The following is an 18,670-nucleotide window of genomic DNA, read 5'->3' as shown; positions in this document are numbered from 1 at the left end:
CGGCTGGCTTTTGCATGTGAGAACAACCACCTTGGATGAATTGAATGAATAAGACAAAATCTGCCAAAAAGTCAACCCATGTGTGGTTGTTCTCACATGCAAAAGTTGTTAGAGGTATTTAGGTCAAGCAAAGAGTGCTTGAAGCATTACACCTAAGGTATCTAGTTTGGAATACCAAGTTTGTTGCCTCCAGCTCCTACATATAGAGATACACGAGGGTTAATGACTGGTTAATGGACTCTAGCCCAAGTATGCTCACTACACCAGTCAATTATCTTATTGAGCTTATATTAGAACATACAAGGTTATATCATATACCCAACAAAAGCTGGCTGTGAAATGGCTTGCCGCAACATTGCCTAGAAAATCCCAAAAGAAAAAAAAAAAAAAAAAAAAAACGTAGAGCACATATTTAAGGTTTCTTATTCTCCAATCTTCAGTGGCAGTGTTGGGTTGCACAAACATTCCTTGTTTGATTGCCAATATTGTATTGAACTTCCAAGAGACCTCAACATGTTTCTGACATATATTATTTGTCAAGCCATGTGGCATTTATCTCTTCTCCTCCTCACTATCAAACCAAATTCTATGAGGAGAATTTTGGTTGAAAATCTTGGAAATGGTTCTTTTCTCTCTTTCTTTCTCTTCCCTCTCTCTCTTTAATCTCTATATTAGTAATGACACCCCTACTCTCTGAGCCTATGTCGTGCAATCAAACACTAATGTAATCTATTACACTATTCTCCGAGAGGTAACTCTAGACAAATCCAATGCCCATTTCCTCTCTTTTGACTTCTTATTCCGCTTCTCTCTGAGCCTATGCCCCACATCCAATTAAAGCCAAATATTGCTGGAGATTACAAAATCGGAGAAAAGAGTGGAATTGTGGAATATGTCAGTTTACCGGTCCCCACTACATTTTTCATCTTTACCCCAGTAGAAAGAGCTTTTGCCAAGGAGACTTTAGCCCTTAACTATCCCAATGTTTAAAGCCATGAATCTTTGAAACAAACAAAAGTGTCTTTAGGCCATGAAAGTCACATGTATACAATCAACTTGATTGAAATAGTGGTCTCATCATGATCGGACGATACTAGAGCCCTGACCAAATGATACTTCTTTATGTCTCCCAAAAAATTAAAAAACCTAAACCGTTGATTTTTGTAGGTGTTGATCATATACAAGGCCGAGTGTGCATGTGGTGTAGGACCGGGTTCATGTAGGTTACTTCACGAGGATCTACCAAATCAATGGTCTTGATACATCATTTGTGGCCCAAGATCATTCAGATTATATATTAATGATGATCATTTGGGTGGTGAACTCGTAATGTTAAGAACTTAATCTTAAAAGCACATATCTTTTGTGCTAAAGATGTTGGAGCATAATGAGGTGTGCTAAACTCAAGAGCGCCCTTACAAAAAAGGGCTGAAAGGGTGCTCCCATTGGCTGCAAGTCACCAAAGTGCATTTAATACTCTTTAAGTTGCAGCCAATCGCAGCGCCCATTCTGCCCATTTTTGCAAGGGCTCCCCTGAGTTTAGCATTCCTCAAACACAATACATGATATTTTCTTGTGTATATATAAAATGGGATTTGCCATGGACCATCACAAAAGGCATTTCGTGGGTTGGCTGTTGCATGAGAGAGCAGCCACATAGGGTGCCTTTTCAATAAATTTTGTCTTATTCATTTAATTCCTCTGTGTGGCTGCTCTCTACTAGCATCATCACGATTGATTTCAGAATACATTTCATTACAATGAATATTATTTATTCAAGACACTTAGCTTTTATCCCATATTTTCAACCTTTACACATGCCAGATAACTAGTATATTTTTCGCCAAAACCACATTAGGATATCACACCGATAATTTAACAAATTTACAAGCTGAATGCTAGCATCACTCTCAAATTTGTGATGCGCGGTGCGAGCAATGGGATTTTCCCATTAATGGGTTATTAGACCCAATGCAGTATGGCTCACATAGTCCCATCACATGCACCAATCATAAGAAACCAACTGATGCTTTTTCATGCATGCAACTGATGGTAACAACACTCCATCTTGTAATAAGAACTTAAAAATTATAAGTTTAAAAACTTAGAAAACACATCCTTTATGAGATCTTAGGCTGTTCTCTTGCTTCAATGGATGGCAACACCTTCTCTTTCCTCTTCTCAATGCTCAAGTACATAAAGCTTCTCAACTGTTTTTGTTATCTCAGCAGAAAACCATTCTCTGCTTTCAAATTCAAACCCTTGAAAGGAGCAAGATTTATTGAACATGAACTTCACCACTTTTGATAATCCGCCCTACTTTACAGCTAATCAAAGCATCATCTTTTCCATTTTTCGAATATTAAATGACTCAAAAGGCTTAATCCCTCATAGAGATGAACAAAACACACATCAGCTTCCATATTGGCTCACATTTTAATTATTGTTTTAGTAGAAAAAAAGTATTTTAATATAATAATTAAAAGAAAATGTGGTTAGATAGCTTTGTGGGCTGCCAAATAATTGGATCAAACTCTGGCCCATCTCAGGCCCAACGGGCCTTCATATAAGGTGAGTAATATACAATTTCAACTGAGGGAATTGAATCAGTGATATATTAGCCCCCTTTTCTTACCTGGGCCAGCCCTCTCTACTGTATTTATCACTACCCCTTTACACTACAAGCAGGTGGCCCGGGTAAGATAAAAGGGCGAATAACATATCATTTCCCTTCGACTGGGCAAAATATACTTTAAGAAAAGTTTAATTGAATGATTATTATTTATAGATAGCTTAAAGAAGAGAGATTAACATCCTATCTTAACATTGTCATTGATCTCTTTTTATCGAATAATTTATATCAGAGTTCTCCCTTGATAAAAGAAAGGAACTGATACTCGCACTGCCATGTTTTGATGATGGCACTACTCACTTTGTTTTACACTTTTTCTGATTTGATATTGATAGCACCTTGAGTATTGAAACAACCCTGCAAAGCCCATTTAAAAAGTGCAAAAACAGAATTAGTGCCATTATCAAAACATGGCAGTGCGAGTATCAGTCCGCAAGAAAGAAAGGCATAAATTAATGTGATTTGCTAGTGTCCATCACGTAGCGTCCATCGCAGATGGTCTGTTGCATGTCAGACCAGCCACACAGGCTCACTTTACAGCAGCTTCCGTCTTCATTCATGAGCACAGGCTCACTTTACAGCAGCTTCCGTCTTCATTCATGAGGTGGCTCATCTGACATTAAACAGATCATCTGTGATAGACGCTAGCAAATCCCTAAATTAATATAGGGATGCATGCATGACCATTATTATTATGGTGGGACCCAACTTTGGTTGAACTGGAAGGCCCATCTGACAGCAGGCCTTATGTTGGATCCAAGTATTGAAACACATTGCAGTGAAAACTGAACTCATATCCTAATCAAACAAGGGAATTGCTAGGGTAAATCGCAAAAGGCATTTCTCGGCTGGTCTGTCGCATGTCAGACCAGCCACCTCATGAATGGAGACAAAAGCTGTTGTCTCCATTCACGAGGTGGCTGGTCTGGAATGCAACAGACCAGCCGTGAAATTCCTTTTGCAATGGACCTTAGCAAATCCCCATCAAACAAATATAAGCACTTAACCATCCTTGCATGCATTTCGTTATATCTTATTTGAAGAAAAAAGACCATATTTTTATTGATAAAAACATCCCTGAATAAATAGAAACACATGCATTTTCTCCAAATTTTCTCCAAACTCAACCAATCATTCATTGCCAAATATGAACTGTGTAATTATTATGCATGGTATACATGAAAATATTCACGCTGAGATGAGAAAGTAAAATTTATATATGTATACATAGCTTGGCGATGCCATCCTACGATCAATCTACAACATGAAAATAATGATGATTACCTATGGATTAGCTTCCAGACGAAAGAGAGAGAGAAAAAGTAAGCCAAAGGAGCAAACGCAACCACCTCCCCGAAAAAAAACTCCTGCCCACATGCAGAAAACCTCAGGCTGAAGCATGTACAATCTGCATTGAGGGAAAATTGCAGGATAAGTCAGCAGAGTGACATACTGTCCCTTAGGTCGTGCACGATCGCAGCTTGCCATTCCTATGCCTACATAGAGATACACAAAACATGTCACTTTACTTTGATGCATAGGAAAAAATAAAAAACTACAACCCAGTATTTAAGATTAGCCACCCTACCAAAATGAATCTTTTTTTTCTTGTGCTAGTAACTCCTCAAATGAGATGTCAGAAAATTCGGCATCTGGGTCTTCTACCAACTGGCCAGAATTGGCTTCCAATTCCATGCTGATTTCAAGCATCTTAGATAGGAAGTGGGAGAATGAGTCAGAATTCAGTAGAATACTAATTAAGATATTTCATTGTCGGAAATACCAAGTCAAAGAATATCTTACCTTATTAAAAGCCGGTGAGAGTTTTAGCTGCTCTTGCAGTCGATTGTAAACGAGTGCATCCTCTTCTAATCTTTTCTGTTCTACCTCTAGCTTGTGTATCTGCACATATTAATACGCCAAACCAATCTTTAAGAGGTGCTCAAGAAAGGTATAAAAGAAACCCCATTAGCTTCCCCATGCTAATTATCACGAACCTGTTGACAAAGGCGGTCAAATGATGACCGGTCTGCCTTGACTAGTAGCGCCTTTGTTATCGTAAACTTACGCTGGATGATCTCAGATCTGTAGGGAATTGGAAAGCACGATGAGGTCTATTACATTGGAACTTGTAGAAAAATTAGTATGGAAGAAGACCAAATGAGAGGAGGGGAGCTTTTGGAAAAGGCAGAGGACATACTTGTGTTGTAATTCATGTTTTGCCTCAATAAGGCAATTTGCAAATTGACCAACCTGCACCAAAGACAATTTCGGCCTTTTTATGTCGAAAAAATATAAAACGGATAAATGGCTAAAAGACAGGTCTGCAATCATGGAGGACCTCAAAGATGGCACGATTGAGCAACCAAATTTTAGAACTATAAAAGCTTGAGCAGCAGCAAAATCAAATAATAAATCTGACGACACCTAAAAACAAACTCAGATGGGAAAATAAACCACTGGAAAACTGCGTAGATAAGAGAAACATGGCCCTCAATCATGTGACAAAAACTACTTAAGGTCACAAGCCCTTGTGGGACTGGTCAGTAGCACATGATAGATATAATTCGATCAAATTAACTTAAATCAATGAAGTTGTGATCACTACAAACATAAAAACTGGATCCTTTGTTAGCAAGGATAGGAACTCCTAAACCGTTATTTCGGGTACTTCTTTGGGTTAACCATTCCCGCATCAGGTATGCTTGTAACATATCTCCCAGACTTAGTAAGGACTAAGGACTAATAAACAATCATTTCCATCATCTCATGTGAGCAACAGCAGCTAATTTTTTTTTTTTCTACAAAATAGAAATCTCAAAAGCCACTGGATTTATTGCATTCACTCTTTAACTAAATACTAAGCCATCTCATTCCAAAGATCAGTAATGCATTTAATGCAAAGCCTTCAGTCCAATCTGTGAGGCAGGATTTATTGCATTCACCCTTTAACTAAATACTAAGCCATCTCATTCCAAAGATCAGTAATGCATTTAATGCCTGGATTTATTGCATTCACCCTTTAACTAAATACTAAGCCATCCCATTCCAAAGATCAGTAATGCATTTAATGCAAGGCCTTCAGTCCTTATAGTTCTACTGAAATCTTTGCCAATAAAACAAGGGTGGGGATGCACTACCTAGCCCATCTCATTTTGTTATTCCAAAGAGGATTCATTTGGAGAAGATAAATTCAAGCTGGAGTGTAGCTGCTAATGGTGCTATTGCTCATTCATAGAAAAGAAGTTTAAAAGAAATCTTTTTTGAGGTAGGCTAGGAGAAGAGCATGGTCATTTAACATAAGGGTGATAAAAATAATGGAATTTAATAATGGAATTTGGTTTATCACTGATCCTTTATCCCGATCAATAGTGCTAAGGCTTTTCAGAGAATCAAGGGGGGCATTCAACAAGATAGTTTTCTTTCATCCTTTTTCCCCTATTCTGATCTAAAGGCCAAACCTATTACATAATTTCTAAAATGGTGTTCAATCTAGGACTATAACTGAGTCAGGCAATACACCCCTCCATCTCCCATTTCCAATCCATGGACGATGCAAACTTTTGTCTAGGTTCATTCCCCAAGCCGGAATCTCTTAATTCCCTATTCTAATTGAGCAAAAACAAAAAAAAAACAGCCAGAAAATCAACCATTTGCAGAGCACAGTATGAGAAGCTAAGAGATATATGATAGAGACTAAATATAGGCTTGATCAGCTTTGCAATATAGGTTTTTCATTTTACAATATCTAGGACAACCAGGGCACATAAATTTTTCACAATTGGTATCTGGTCATCAAAAGAATTGATGATGCACCATACTCTTTGGAAAGCTGTTCCCAAATTGGGTTACACTAATGAAGGGAACTGTGGAAAATTAATAAATGTAGTTGATGTTACCCCATAACACTTTGATCAATGAAGGGATGGATGAATGCCAGGCTCTTCTTTGTGGTATTCTATCTTTTGGAGCAGACTTGGGTAGATAATCTTATTATTGAGTGTGATTCTCTCAATATGGTCAGATGGGTGAGACACGATGATTGCTACCCTTGGAGGTTCATGGATGTTATTGAAGAGATTCTCGATGTGATTGAGGGACATGAAACAGAGATTCAACATTCAACATGTTTGGCGTTCGTCCAATATTGATGCAGATCGGCTTACTTCCTTAAGGGTCTTTATATAGATGAACTTATGACTTTCAATTACCTTCCCCCTTGAGGATTGTAGTATTTTTGTTTTTGGCTTTTATTCATTAAAATGTGTTTTGTGATTTTTTTTCGCTTTGTTGGGGGATGAGACCTTCTTGGTCTTGTAATTCCCTTCACCCTTTTAATATGATTTTATTACCATTCAAAAAGAAAAGATACAAAGAAAATTCTAATTGAATGGTTGAGAAAAAAATAAGGGAAGGGGTAACATTCCTAGCTGAAAAGAGATCTCTGACCCATTGTTACATGAAGCTCAGGACAAGGTTCGGAAGCTCGCTTCTATGGAATTGGCAAGGGTTGAAAACAGGAAACATTTTCTAATATTAGAAGTTTCACAGAGCCAATTCAAATTGTTGATACAGCGTTTTCTAATATTTTATATTTTATATTTTAATTTTAAAAAAAAACCCCACTAATCATAGTGCCCATTCCGAAACAGAATACCAACATGAACAAGACACTAGTATATTCCTTTCAAGTGAGCAAAATGAAGGCCCACAGAAACAGTTATCATAACTGAACAAAAACTTACTTATCCCAGCTCTGAACAGTAATTTTGGAACAAAGTTTAACATTGACTAAAAGGTCAACCATGATCTTTAACTTACTTTTAACCTAACCTACATTTACCCTCCAATCATAACTATTGTAATCCTATTTCTTCCTACACATATCTTGTGCACTTCCAATGAATGCTTCCAACACGCCTCATGTTCATTTGCCATGGCGATTTCCACTCGCTTTCCTCAATAGAATGTCTGCATCTGGCAGAAAATCGATTTTGCCATTACAATGTCGAGGCCATAGTTGCAGAAGTGGTTCTGCATCTTGAGAGAGAGAAAGAGGTGGGTTTGGTGGTACTTCATACGTGAATCAAAGAGGAGCGATCCTAGATGTTAAGATTTTCTGCCTAAATCCTCTCGATTTAAGGCGGAAAATTCAAGCCTGAGTTTTGGATGCCAGATAAGCTGACAAGAGGCCGACAAGGGCAGGCATTCTCTGTGTGGGTGCAGCCGGAGATCGCCTCAGCTGACCCAGTAATATGTGGTTTCATGTCTCCTCAGCTGAATCAAAAACATTGACGGCAATGAAATGGATTTCTTCGATTGGGGTTGCAAACCCAGTAACATGGGTTTTCATTCGAGATTTCTTCGCTCATTCCGTCGAAATCCCAAAATCCCATCCCAGAATCGTAGTTTAAAACAACCCCTTGAATAGATTTCATTGTAGAAGATTTCGAGATTTCTTTCCGATTTTGTCTCAACCCCGTATATAGATTGCTTTCTAATTTCATCTCACCCACTTTCCATGTCTTCCAAAAAGCTGCTGGAATAAAAAATGTTTCCGATTCCCAATATTTCCAATCTATGCCTTCCCCTGTCGGCCACGTAAAACTTTCCGATTCCCATTTGTCTCACGGCTTCCAAACGAACCCTTAGTGCTTCCAACTTCCCACGTTTTCTCTTTTTTTGAGCCCTTCTCCCTCCACTTCCTGCATTACTTCTTGTAATAGCGTCCGAGTCTAGAAAGTATGGTCTGCCCATCAAAATGACTGGCAAGGGTCGGGCTAGAAGTTCTCCTAGTAGATGGATTCTAAGTTCGGATGACAATGGGTGTTGAGCTTTCAAAAAATGGACTAATGATAGAATGATGCAAGTAAGATTTGTCATGGATGGAGTAGAGATGACGGATAAGAAATGAAATGTGATGCAAACAGCAGGAACCAAAATGTGTAAATAGGATACCATTCAGCAATTAAAGGCTTGTAACAAATAAGCATTGTACATCAACAAGGGGGGTAGGTAGAGCAGTGATGCCCACAGTGATGACAGTCTCGTTTCAGTAATTCTGCCAGACAGAGTCTGGACTTGACAGATGTAAACTACCAATTGAAACAAGTATATCTTACTTGAAAATATATAACATTACAACAACGTTTAGTTATTTTGTATGTGACGTGACAAATAGTTCCCTTTATGAATTCCCTCATCAATCCAAGCATATCTTCTACTGTTCTACATGTGATGCCCAAGCAAAAACAGTTCTTTTTTATGCGTGCAGTTGTAGTTAGAAGACGTAATTATAAATCAATGGTATTCAACATAAAGGCTGAACATGAATAAAGTAGTACCTCAACATGAAGGTTGGTTTGGGAAAGCCTCACAAAGCAAACTGGCTATCAGTTGGACTGGTTTAGAGGTGTCATGTGGCGCAATTACAAGTTGTTGGACCCATATATTTATAGAATTATATATCAAGCACCTATATCCAACATCATCCTTTTTTGAAATAGACAATGTTGGATTCATTTCATAGAAGAGTGGAAAAGTTTACGGCCGGCTGCCAACCTGACTCTAACCCTCCTCCTTTATCCTGGCTGGGGATAAAGATGTATAAAAGATGCTTTCTATGTATCTCGATTAATTTATAACTCTACGTCAGACATTATGATGCATATAAAACCTAAATTTTATGAGTTATGTGGATGTAAAATTTCCGAAGATGTGAGTACATGAACTTTATGTCATGTGGAAACTAGGCTATGTAAACTATGTCAAATCTGCGATCACTTGCATGTTCCACAATGTCTATGATCTATAGTAGTTGCTGAAGTCTCAGAAGTCAGAATTCACTTTATTGACTTTTTTGGTGCATATTAATGGCAAGGTATGAGGAATTGAGAAACATTGTTTGGAGCCAATGGCCCCACAACAGCTCAATGATAATGCGAGAAGAGAGATTTGGAACAGCGTGGACTGGGAAGTAGAAGTTTGGTGAGTGGGATCGCATGAATATTAATGAAATATTTATCCAATATAGGAAGTTCCAAACAAAGGAAAGCCCATTATAATGTACTCACAAGATTCAAGTGAAAATACAATTAAATGGAAGAAGAAAATCCAAGTCAATTTTCAAAAAAAAAGAAGGAAAATCCACATTCTATTAGTAAGAACAAATTAAGTTAAACCATTTCAAAAAAAAGAAAGAACAAATTAAGTTAAAAGGACAAAACTAAATAAAGTGAAATAGAAGTGAAAGAAATAAAGGAAAGAGCCCTTTTCAATCCCATATAATCCGCCCATTGTATCTTGATCTATTGTTCTTATGCTTCTTTCCAATCCAAATATTGATTTTTCCCTTCCATAATTATCAGAATCCGAGGCGTTGGAGCTCTGATATTACACCTAATTTACAGAGAGAATTGCACTAGATCTCCATTTGACTAATGCCAAAAATTCCATCTGCAGTCTCCACATGTATGCCCTAGACCAGCATGACCCACATTAGAACATGTGAATCACGATCATCAGAACATCACTCATTCTCCCAGTGTGCACTTACTGCCTATTAAGCAAACTAGTTTCTCTCACAACAGGATGATGGGTGTTTGAGTGCACAGGAGCTTTCTATAGGACTAGCCACTTCACTGTACACGAACAACAACCTAGAAATGGTTGTAGGTAACAGTCTCTAGAAAATGTGGTATGAGATATGTGATTATTGTCAGATAACCCACACCACATTGAAAGGTAATCTACAACAAACAAGCAATTGTAGCGGAATCAGCCTGGTATCACATGCAGACAACGGGAAAATTCTTAGCCATTCATTCTGTATGAAAAACACAAATACATTATGACAAGAAAAATAAATAAATATAACTAGCTTATAAATCCTAATATATGCCACGATCATATCAAGGTATAAATGGAAACATCAATGCCTGAAATACCACACCATACTCTAACCAGTCTTATAGAATCCTCTATAAACTAAGGAAGGAAAACTCTATTACTTACAACAATAGAGTCCATAGTTGGTGAAATGATTGTCCTTAAAATCACCTACTAAGACTCATTAAAGGCATTCAAAATTTAAATATCATAAATGTCCCACAGAAGGATTTAAATACTAGATATGCCCAAAGGTACATAAAAAAGAACCAAGATGCCAATGCAATTCCTTTCAGCCCACAAAAGAAGTCACTCCTCATGCTTAGGATAAAAAGTCCCTACCATGCATAAGTGATGGGCAACATGGCCCATGAGTCGAGTAATCACCTCCGAGCCTCAAAGCATCAAGACCTATCTCTCGCCCCTACACTCATTGCGCCATAATTGGAGTGAAGGAGCAATGCTTCTAAACTCTTTCGCCTTAAGGAAAGCCTTCTAATTGCTTTTCCGTATATATGATACTCACAGGTGAGGAAATCTGTCTCATTGATATGTCCTGGAAGTGTTCCATGGGTAGATTAACCCTAATCTTTGATTATATGATTTAAATCACCCTTGATTGGAGAAATTAAAGAAGAGAAAAAAGAAATCCCAAGAAACCCTAGGGCAACCCCCATGAAATGTGATTATTCAAAAAAAAAAAAAAAAACACATGAAATGTTTGAGGAAGGAGTTCAAATCCTAAAAACAGTTTACAAAGTCTTTAATAGGTCACAAAACAAAACAGATTACAGTCACATAAGGCAATCTTCCATCACATGAACCACTCTCGAAATCTTCTCTCATCAATATCCAAGAATATGAACCATAATCAGAAATTCAGATCAAAAGAAAACCAGACCAGCTCCACAAATTGATGCAAACAGAAATCAGCAAGTTGCCTGCAACTCTGCATTGTATTCCAATCCCACAAATTGACTGGGAAACAAATTAGGGTTTCTAATAAGTCACATGAATAGGTGCAAACATCATTTGATCAATTGCATGTACTCTAATCCAATCCAAGAATTAAGTGGAGAATAACTTAGGGTTTGCTCAACCAAACTCGTGCGGAGATGAAGGAACTACCCTATGAATCTACGCATTGGATGCTGTTGGTGATGCCTTGTTTTCTTTTATCATTTTTGTCCATAGAAATATAACTTTGGTACTCATATCCGCGTTCAATGCATAGCAGACATTTCAGGTTTGGACATCTAAACAGACAGGGTGTTGGTTGGAGTGGCCGGGATCAGAGACTCTTTGCCAACAGAGGTAAGTTTCCCTTGCCATGTTCAAACTTCAAACTGCTACACATTCTCCAAAAATGAATCCAAATGACTAGATGTCCCTATCCATGCACTACTCACTACATTTGTTCTACAATGTGGCCGCACATCCATCTAAGCATTCGCATCTCCGCTACACTCATCTTATGCACATGCTGTTTCTTGGTGGCCCAGCATTCTGAGCCGTACAGCATGGCTGGCCTCACAGCTGTCTTATAAAATTTTCCCTTCAACTTGGTAGGTATTTTACGGTCGCACCGAACTCCTGAAGCATGCTTCCACTTCAACCAACCTGATCTTATTCTGTGGTTAAGATCCTCTTCAATCTCTCCTTCCTTATGTAGGATTGAACCAAGATAGCAAAAGATATCCCTCTTAGGTACCTCCTGTCTAGTCATATTTACTACATCCTCGCCCCGCCTCCTTACATTACTAAAGTTGCACTCCATATACTCTGTCTTAGTCCTACTCAGTTTAAAACCTTTTGATTCCAAAGTAGTTCTCCATAACTCCTACTCAATTTAAAACCTTTCGATTAGTTCTCCATAACTCTAACTTAGCATTAACTCCTGCTTTGGTATCGTTAATTAATACTATGTCATGTGCGAATAACATACACCACGGCACCTCATCCTAGATACCCTCCGTAAGTTCATCCATAACTAGCTTAAAAGATAAGGGCTTCGAGCTGATCCTTGGTACAATCCTAATGTAATTGGAAACTAGCTAGAAATGTGACAAGAGTTCTATGAAATGTGACAAGAGTTCTCAAAAAAAGCCAAGTTATTTCATGGGCTGTCACCTTCGAGGAGTTTAAAGGAATCAGAGAAGACCCTCACTAGTATCGGAAGGTAGTTGTTGTTAGCATAGTGAAACAAGAAAAGTTAATTCTGAGGTAGAGCAGACAACTCGAACTAAACTTTGATGGGTGTCTGAAGCAATCCAGGTCCTACAAGCTTTAGGTGGGATCATTAGAGATCACACAGTACAAGCTAGTTCGTTGTAGGTGACGCCATGTGGGATTAAGTGTTCTAATGAAACAGAGGTGTTTGCTCTTCTTCAAAATGTCAATGTATTTTAGTCTTTTTTTCCCTCACAACTTGAGATTAAAAAACTCCCTTAATATTTTTTTTTTTGTTGAATTACTTTATCAAGGCAAAGAAGGGACGAACCCCCAACCGAGGTGGTCAGAACAAAGAAACATAAAGCACAATAATAGGAAAAAAGTATAGTAATACAAAGAAAAGCCCCTCAAAGGGGAAGGAAGACAAATATCGCCAAGCTCTCCCACTCTAGCAAGTCTATCCGCTTCACTATTTGCTGATCTTAGAACATGACAAAAGAAGACGTTTTAAATTTTTAATCCCACTCCCTGAAAGTTATTAAATGGGTTCTTCAAAGCAGTAAAGAATGCAGAATATCTCAATATCAAGTATAGAAAGAAGAAGAAGAGAGAGATAGGAAAGAAAACTTGTTGGTAAAGAAAAGAATACCTGAGCCACTGTCAAGGCCTTGGCATCATTAGACTTAATGATCTGATCATAATGCTGCTTGATCTTCCTCTGTGTTGCGCTAGACGAAGATGTAAAAGGATACAAGCAATCAAAACCCTGTTTCGCAGCCAATGCCGCCATTTCCGCCTGATTATCCCCACACCCTTCATCATCCCTCCCACCCAAATTCTGCCTCTTCTTCTTCCCCCTCTTTTTCTTCTTCTTCCCCCTCGAGTCCGCGCTCCTCTCGCAATCCTCTCCGGCTGCATCTCCGGCATCTGTATCCAATTCCGACCCATCTGGACGAGAACTATTATCTTTCTCCCCAACATCACTTATCAATGGCAAAGAAACATTGAAATTAGGGCTGATAGAATCCCATTTGGGAGAATGATTTGAGGTGAGAATCTCAACAAATAGAGGATGATTTTGTTGGGTTTTGTTTATTGAACAATTGAAGAGAGAAAGAGAGTTCTGGGTCGATTTATCTTGCTCTCTTTTCCTCTTCTTGTAAAGGGAGATGAAGAAGAAAGTGAAAAATGAGAGAGAACAAACAAAGAAGAACACAACTAAGATGGGTTTTTCCATTTCAGAGGAGACCCAAAAACAAGAGAAAAGATTGGTCGAAGAAGGTAAAGTATAAATGGCCATGAAAACGCGTTATTATAAGGGAAAGAACAAAATAGTATAGTTGAGAGAGGGTTTTGCTTTTTAGGGTTCAAATCAAAAGTTAGAGATAGACAAGTCTTCTCTTCCTGACTTTGTCACACTGGTATATTGCTTTTCCTACTCTTGGAATACGTGTGATGGAGGAGACAAAAAGAAAAAAAAACATTAGCTCTATCCTTTTTTTTATTCTTTTTAATTGGTTCATCTTAGATTTTTTCTTCCTTATCTTCTCTTTTGTTGTTTTATGACAAAGTTTGGTGTTGGTCTTTTCATGGATACGAGGAATAATATACTGATCCTATGATCATCTGCATGATGTCATGATCTGGACCCTTCATTTAGTGGGCTTTGTTATGAAAATTACACTTAAAATTAAGCATCGTAATTGTCCTTTTGTCGGCTTGCAAATGAATGGTTAAGAAAAGATAAGAGGATTTTTTTTTTTTTTTTTTTTTGGTGAGGTAGGGTGTCCCCACCCCCCTTTGGAAGTAGGACTATTCCCTACGGATGCACGCAATAGCCCATAAACCACGCGCATCGGCTAAGCCCAGGTGGGATTCGATCACACGTCTCCAGGGAGTATAAGCAGTGATTTTCATGTCGTTCTCTAATCTAATGGTTAGAAATGTTCGAATAGAGTAAATTTTAGGCCATTCTATGATCAAATCAATGGTTAGAAATGTTGGAATTGAGTGATTTTCATGTCATGTAATGGAGAAGATAGGTGAGTCTAGGTTAGTTAGGTTGGTCGTGGTCCCTTTTCTTTTCCCTTTTCGATTTAGAAAAATCTCTTTTTGTCATTCACAAAGAAAGTCAAGTATTTGAATCATTTAATATAAAGCATGCTTTGGTCAATTGAAATGACAAAATAATGCGGTAGATTAAACAACTTTTTTCTATGTTGAAATCTTTAAAAATCAATAACTTCTAGCTTATAGATTTTGATGGGAAATAAACACAAAGTCTTGGATATCCTCTCTCATTCACTAACTTAACATAATTTCTAAAACTTCAAATAATTTATTTTTCAGAAGGAAAGCAGAAGAGGGTGTTTTTTCAATAATGATACAGCTTGAAAGCTTCTGTCTTCAGATCTTTTCTATTAAATAAATAAACTGGTCAAACTTTGACATGCCTTGTTCTTTGATCAATTGCCTAACAAAAAATTGTCAACTGAAGTGAATTGCATGCATTGGATCATCTATTAAAATTTTCTATTCATGCATATAGTCACGCTAACGAATTACATATGGAACCCTACCCTAATTTGTTGTAGATTGAACCTAATAGAATATTAGGCTATGAGCGTGTTCGGCAAGGCTTCTAATTCTCGCCCAATTAAACGGGTGGAAATGGATTGATGAGAAACTTCAGAAGCGACTCTGACTCGCTCCAAAGAATCTCAATTTTTAGTCGGAAAAGGTGAAAATTGCAAATCGGACTTAGCAGGTCGAATAACCAAACGAGATTTTTTAAATCTCTTTGCTTTCCTCATTCTCCACAACTAAAAAGGGGGAAGAATCCTGTAAATTAATGGTTGTAGAGCACACCCTATGCTACCGAATATTGGATTCTTCACTATTGTCACTTTTTTTTTTGGTGGGCAAGTTGGGATTGAACCTGCGACCCCAACATTGAGAAAGGTTGAGAAACAAAGCCTCAATCATCGAGCTACATGGCCCATGAATTCTCTAAGCCAGGTAGAGTCAGTCCAAGCAGGCAATAGAGAATGCAGGCTTATTGTGTCTGTGGCATTCTGGGTCAAAATGATTTTGCCTAATTTTTACATAAAATCAAGGAGGAATAAACAAAATGAAGTAATACTTTGATACTTTTCTCAAAGAAAAGTATGTGTGTATAATAAAGTAGAGGCGAAGAATACTTGTTCAATGATCCACACCATTTACCCACTGTCGCACGATAGGTAGGAATGTCCCCCAAAATGAAAAATCTCCCCTTCCAAGACAATTCTAACCATCCCGGCCGATAAGTTGATGGTTAGGATGATCCAACCAAAAGGGGAGAAGTTAGAGACATGGCTCATTCAAAATGGAGACAAAGCCAAACAAATGAAGTGTTCCTTTTGACTGCCTTTAATTAACAACGTATGACTCATAATGGATGACTAAGTTCATTGCAGCATCCTGGAAGGGAGCATTTGGACCACTAAATTTGTCCTCATGTTATTTTACTTAGGTAATGTTTTGCAACCTTGAAATATATTTCATGGAATATTTGTGGGGCCATTTATGAGAGAGATGTTGGGCGAAGAGGGAGAATTTTAAGAGGGTGAGAATGAGGGGAGCATGAAAAACTCCTAAAAATCAGGAAAACAAAAAACCAATAATTTTTCACTATTTTTTAAGAATTTGTGTTGTTCTCTTCACCGCCCTTCTCGCACAATTGAGCTCATGAATATTCCATTGCAAGGTAAAAAGAAAACTTTCTCTTTGTTGTTAACACCACAATTTTTTTCCCTTTTTTTTATTAAACAAGGAATTTATCTAGGAAAGGGGGGCGGCACTTCAATTTTTATTGATAAAAATACAAGAAGCATAAGAGGACATACTCCCTTGCCTCTAAAACCCAACCAAAATACTAAAGAAATCCACAATAACCTCTTTCTTGTTAACCTCAATCACATCTCTTCCTTTTCAATCACATCCATTCTTTTATTATTACTTCTTGCAAAACCAAATTCAACTACTATGTAGGGATTTTGTTACGGTTTTGTAAATGTGAACCACTTTTTAGATATTGTTAGGATTTTGCAAAACCAATTTCAACCACTATTTAGGGTTCTGTTAGGGTTTTTCTGTGTTTGAGAACCCTAGTGGTTTAGAGTGTTCAAATAGAGATTGAAAGTTCCTAAATAGTGGTTCAATTTATAAAATAGTGGTAGGACAAGTGATCCTACTCGGTCGAGCAGATAAGCTTATCTACTTGGTAGGATTAAAAACAGTGCAGGCCCACATTGTTTGGGTGATCCAAACCATTCATTTGAAAGGCCCTTACCTAGATACGGTGTCTACAAAAAATCAGATCCATAGGATCATCTTAACCCATTCAAAATAGAGGGAAAATGAAAAAAATGGACAGACATTGTTTGTCACAAATCTGAGCATTGTTTCCCTCCACTTTTGGATGGGTTAGGATGATCCCATGGGGCTGATTTTTTGTTGACACCCTATCTACTTGGTAGGATTAAAAACAGTGCAGGCCCACATTGTTTGGGTGATCCAAACCATTCATTTGAAAGGCCCTTACCTAGATACGGTGTCTACAAAAAATCAGATCCATAGGATCATCTTAACCGATTCAAAATAGAGGGGAAATGAAAAAAATGGACAGACATTGTTTGTCACAAATCTGAGCATTGTTTCCCTCCACTTTTGGATGGGTTAGGATGATCCTATGGGGCTGATTTTTTGTTGACACCCTATCTACTTGGTAGGATTAAAAACAGTGCAGGCCCACATTGTTTGGGTGATCCAAACCATTCATTTGAAAGGCCCTTACCTAGATACGGTGTCTACAAAAAATCAGATCCATAGGATCATCTTAACCCATCCAAAATAGAGGGGAAATGAAAAAAATGGACAGACATTGTTTGTCACAAATCTGAGCATTGTTTCCCTCCACTTTTGGATGGGTTAGGATGATCCTATGGGGCTGATTTTTTGTTGACACCCTATCTAGGTAAGGACCTTTCAAATGAATGGTTTGGATCACCCAAAAAATGTGGGCCCCAACTGTTTTTAGCCAACCGAGTAGATAAGCTTATCTACTCGACCGAATATGCTCACTTTTCCCAATAGTGGTTTATAGTGATGAAATAGTAGTTTCCAGGGAGGAGTTAGTGGTTGAAAAAGGTATGAGGTAAAAGGTTGAACATGAAAGCTGAAAAAGGAAAGGGAAATTCTAATTATAGAATTCAACCACATTCCAAACAATAATTACAGAGTTCATGACCTATTTCGACCACTATAGACACACACTTTGAACCAATTTCAACCAATAATTCAAAATTTCAACCACTAACTCCTCAGTGGAAACCACTATTTCAACACTATAGACCACTATTGGGAAAAGTGAGCGTCCTCGGTCGAGTAGATAAGCTTATCTACTCGATCGGCTAAAAACAGTGGGGGCCCACATTTTTTGGGTGATCCAAACCATTCATTTGAAATGTCCTTACCTAGATAAGGTGTCCACAAAAAATCAGCCTCATAGGATCATCCTAACCCATCCAAAAGTGTCTGTCCATTTTTTTCATTTTTTTCCTCCATTTTTGGATGAGTTAAGATGATCATATGGATCTGATTTTTTGTGGACTTGGTTTGGATCACCCAAACAATGTGGGCCCACACTGTTTTTAACCCGACCAAGTAGATAAGCTTATCTACTCGACCGAGTAGGATCACTTTCACGACCACTATTTTATAAATTGAACCACTATTTAGGAAGTTTCAACCTCTATTTGAACACTCTAAACCACTAGGGTTCTCAAACACAGAAAAATCCTAACAGAACCCTAAATAGTAGTTGAAATTGGTTTTGCAAAACCATAATAAGATCCTAAAAAGTGGTTCACATTTGCAAAACCGTAACAAAATCCCTACATAGTAGTTAAAATTGGTTTTGCAAAACCCAAAAAAAAA

The 18,670-nt window shown here is 37.8% G+C and overlaps 1 protein-coding gene across 3 annotated transcripts; it reads right to left on the bottom strand.

Annotated features, from left to right (window-relative positions):
* Window positions 1-2,972: 2,972 nt before the first annotated feature.
* Window positions 2,973-14,163, bottom strand: LOC143859960 (uncharacterized). Of its 3 annotated transcripts, XR_013239530.1 has the most exons (8): window positions 13,341-14,163; window positions 4,833-4,885; window positions 4,630-4,717; window positions 4,436-4,534; window positions 4,221-4,342; window positions 4,086-4,128; window positions 3,917-3,999; window positions 2,973-2,989 (listed from the first exon to the last, which is right to left on the bottom strand). XR_013239530.1 is itself a non-coding variant. In XM_077370450.1 (7 exons), exons 1-6 carry the CDS (start codon window positions 13,989-13,991, stop codon window positions 4,092-4,094), a joined length of 1,050 nt encoding a protein of 349 aa, XP_077226565.1. In that variant the 5' UTR covers window positions 13,992-14,163; the 3' UTR covers window positions 3,771-3,999; window positions 4,086-4,091. The 3 variants fall into 3 exon arrangements, 2 of the variants coding, with proteins under 2 accessions (XP_077226565.1, XP_077226559.1); XM_077370450.1 differs by lacking the exon at window positions 2,973-2,989 and having other exon boundaries at window positions 3,771-3,999; XM_077370444.1 differs by lacking the exon at window positions 2,973-2,989 and having other exon boundaries at window positions 3,771-4,128; window positions 13,341-14,162.
* Window positions 14,164-18,670: the final 4,507 nt, after the last annotated feature.

The sequence above is a fragment of the Tasmannia lanceolata genome, unplaced genomic scaffold (genome assembly GCF_043159265.1).
Source record: "Tasmannia lanceolata isolate RefF3 unplaced genomic scaffold, GAP_Taslan_0.1 ptg000003l, whole genome shotgun sequence".
NCBI lineage: Eukaryota > Viridiplantae > Streptophyta > Magnoliopsida > Canellales > Winteraceae > Tasmannia > Tasmannia lanceolata.
This window is presented reverse-complemented; position numbering and strand designations above follow the sequence as displayed.

Coding starts and splice junctions, on each gene's coding strand:
- LOC143859960 (XM_077370450.1), bottom strand. CDS start 13,991: ATGGCCATTTATACTTTACCTTCTTCGACCAATCTTTTCTCTTGTTTT. Junction 4,886..13,340: donor AGGCCTTGACAGTGGCTCAG/GTATTCTTTTCT, acceptor TCTTTGGTGCAG/GTTGGTCAATTTGCAAATTG. Junction 4,129..4,220: donor GAAAAAAAAGATTCATTTTG/GTAGGGTGGCTA, acceptor ATCTCTATGTAG/GCATAGGAATGGCAAGCTGC.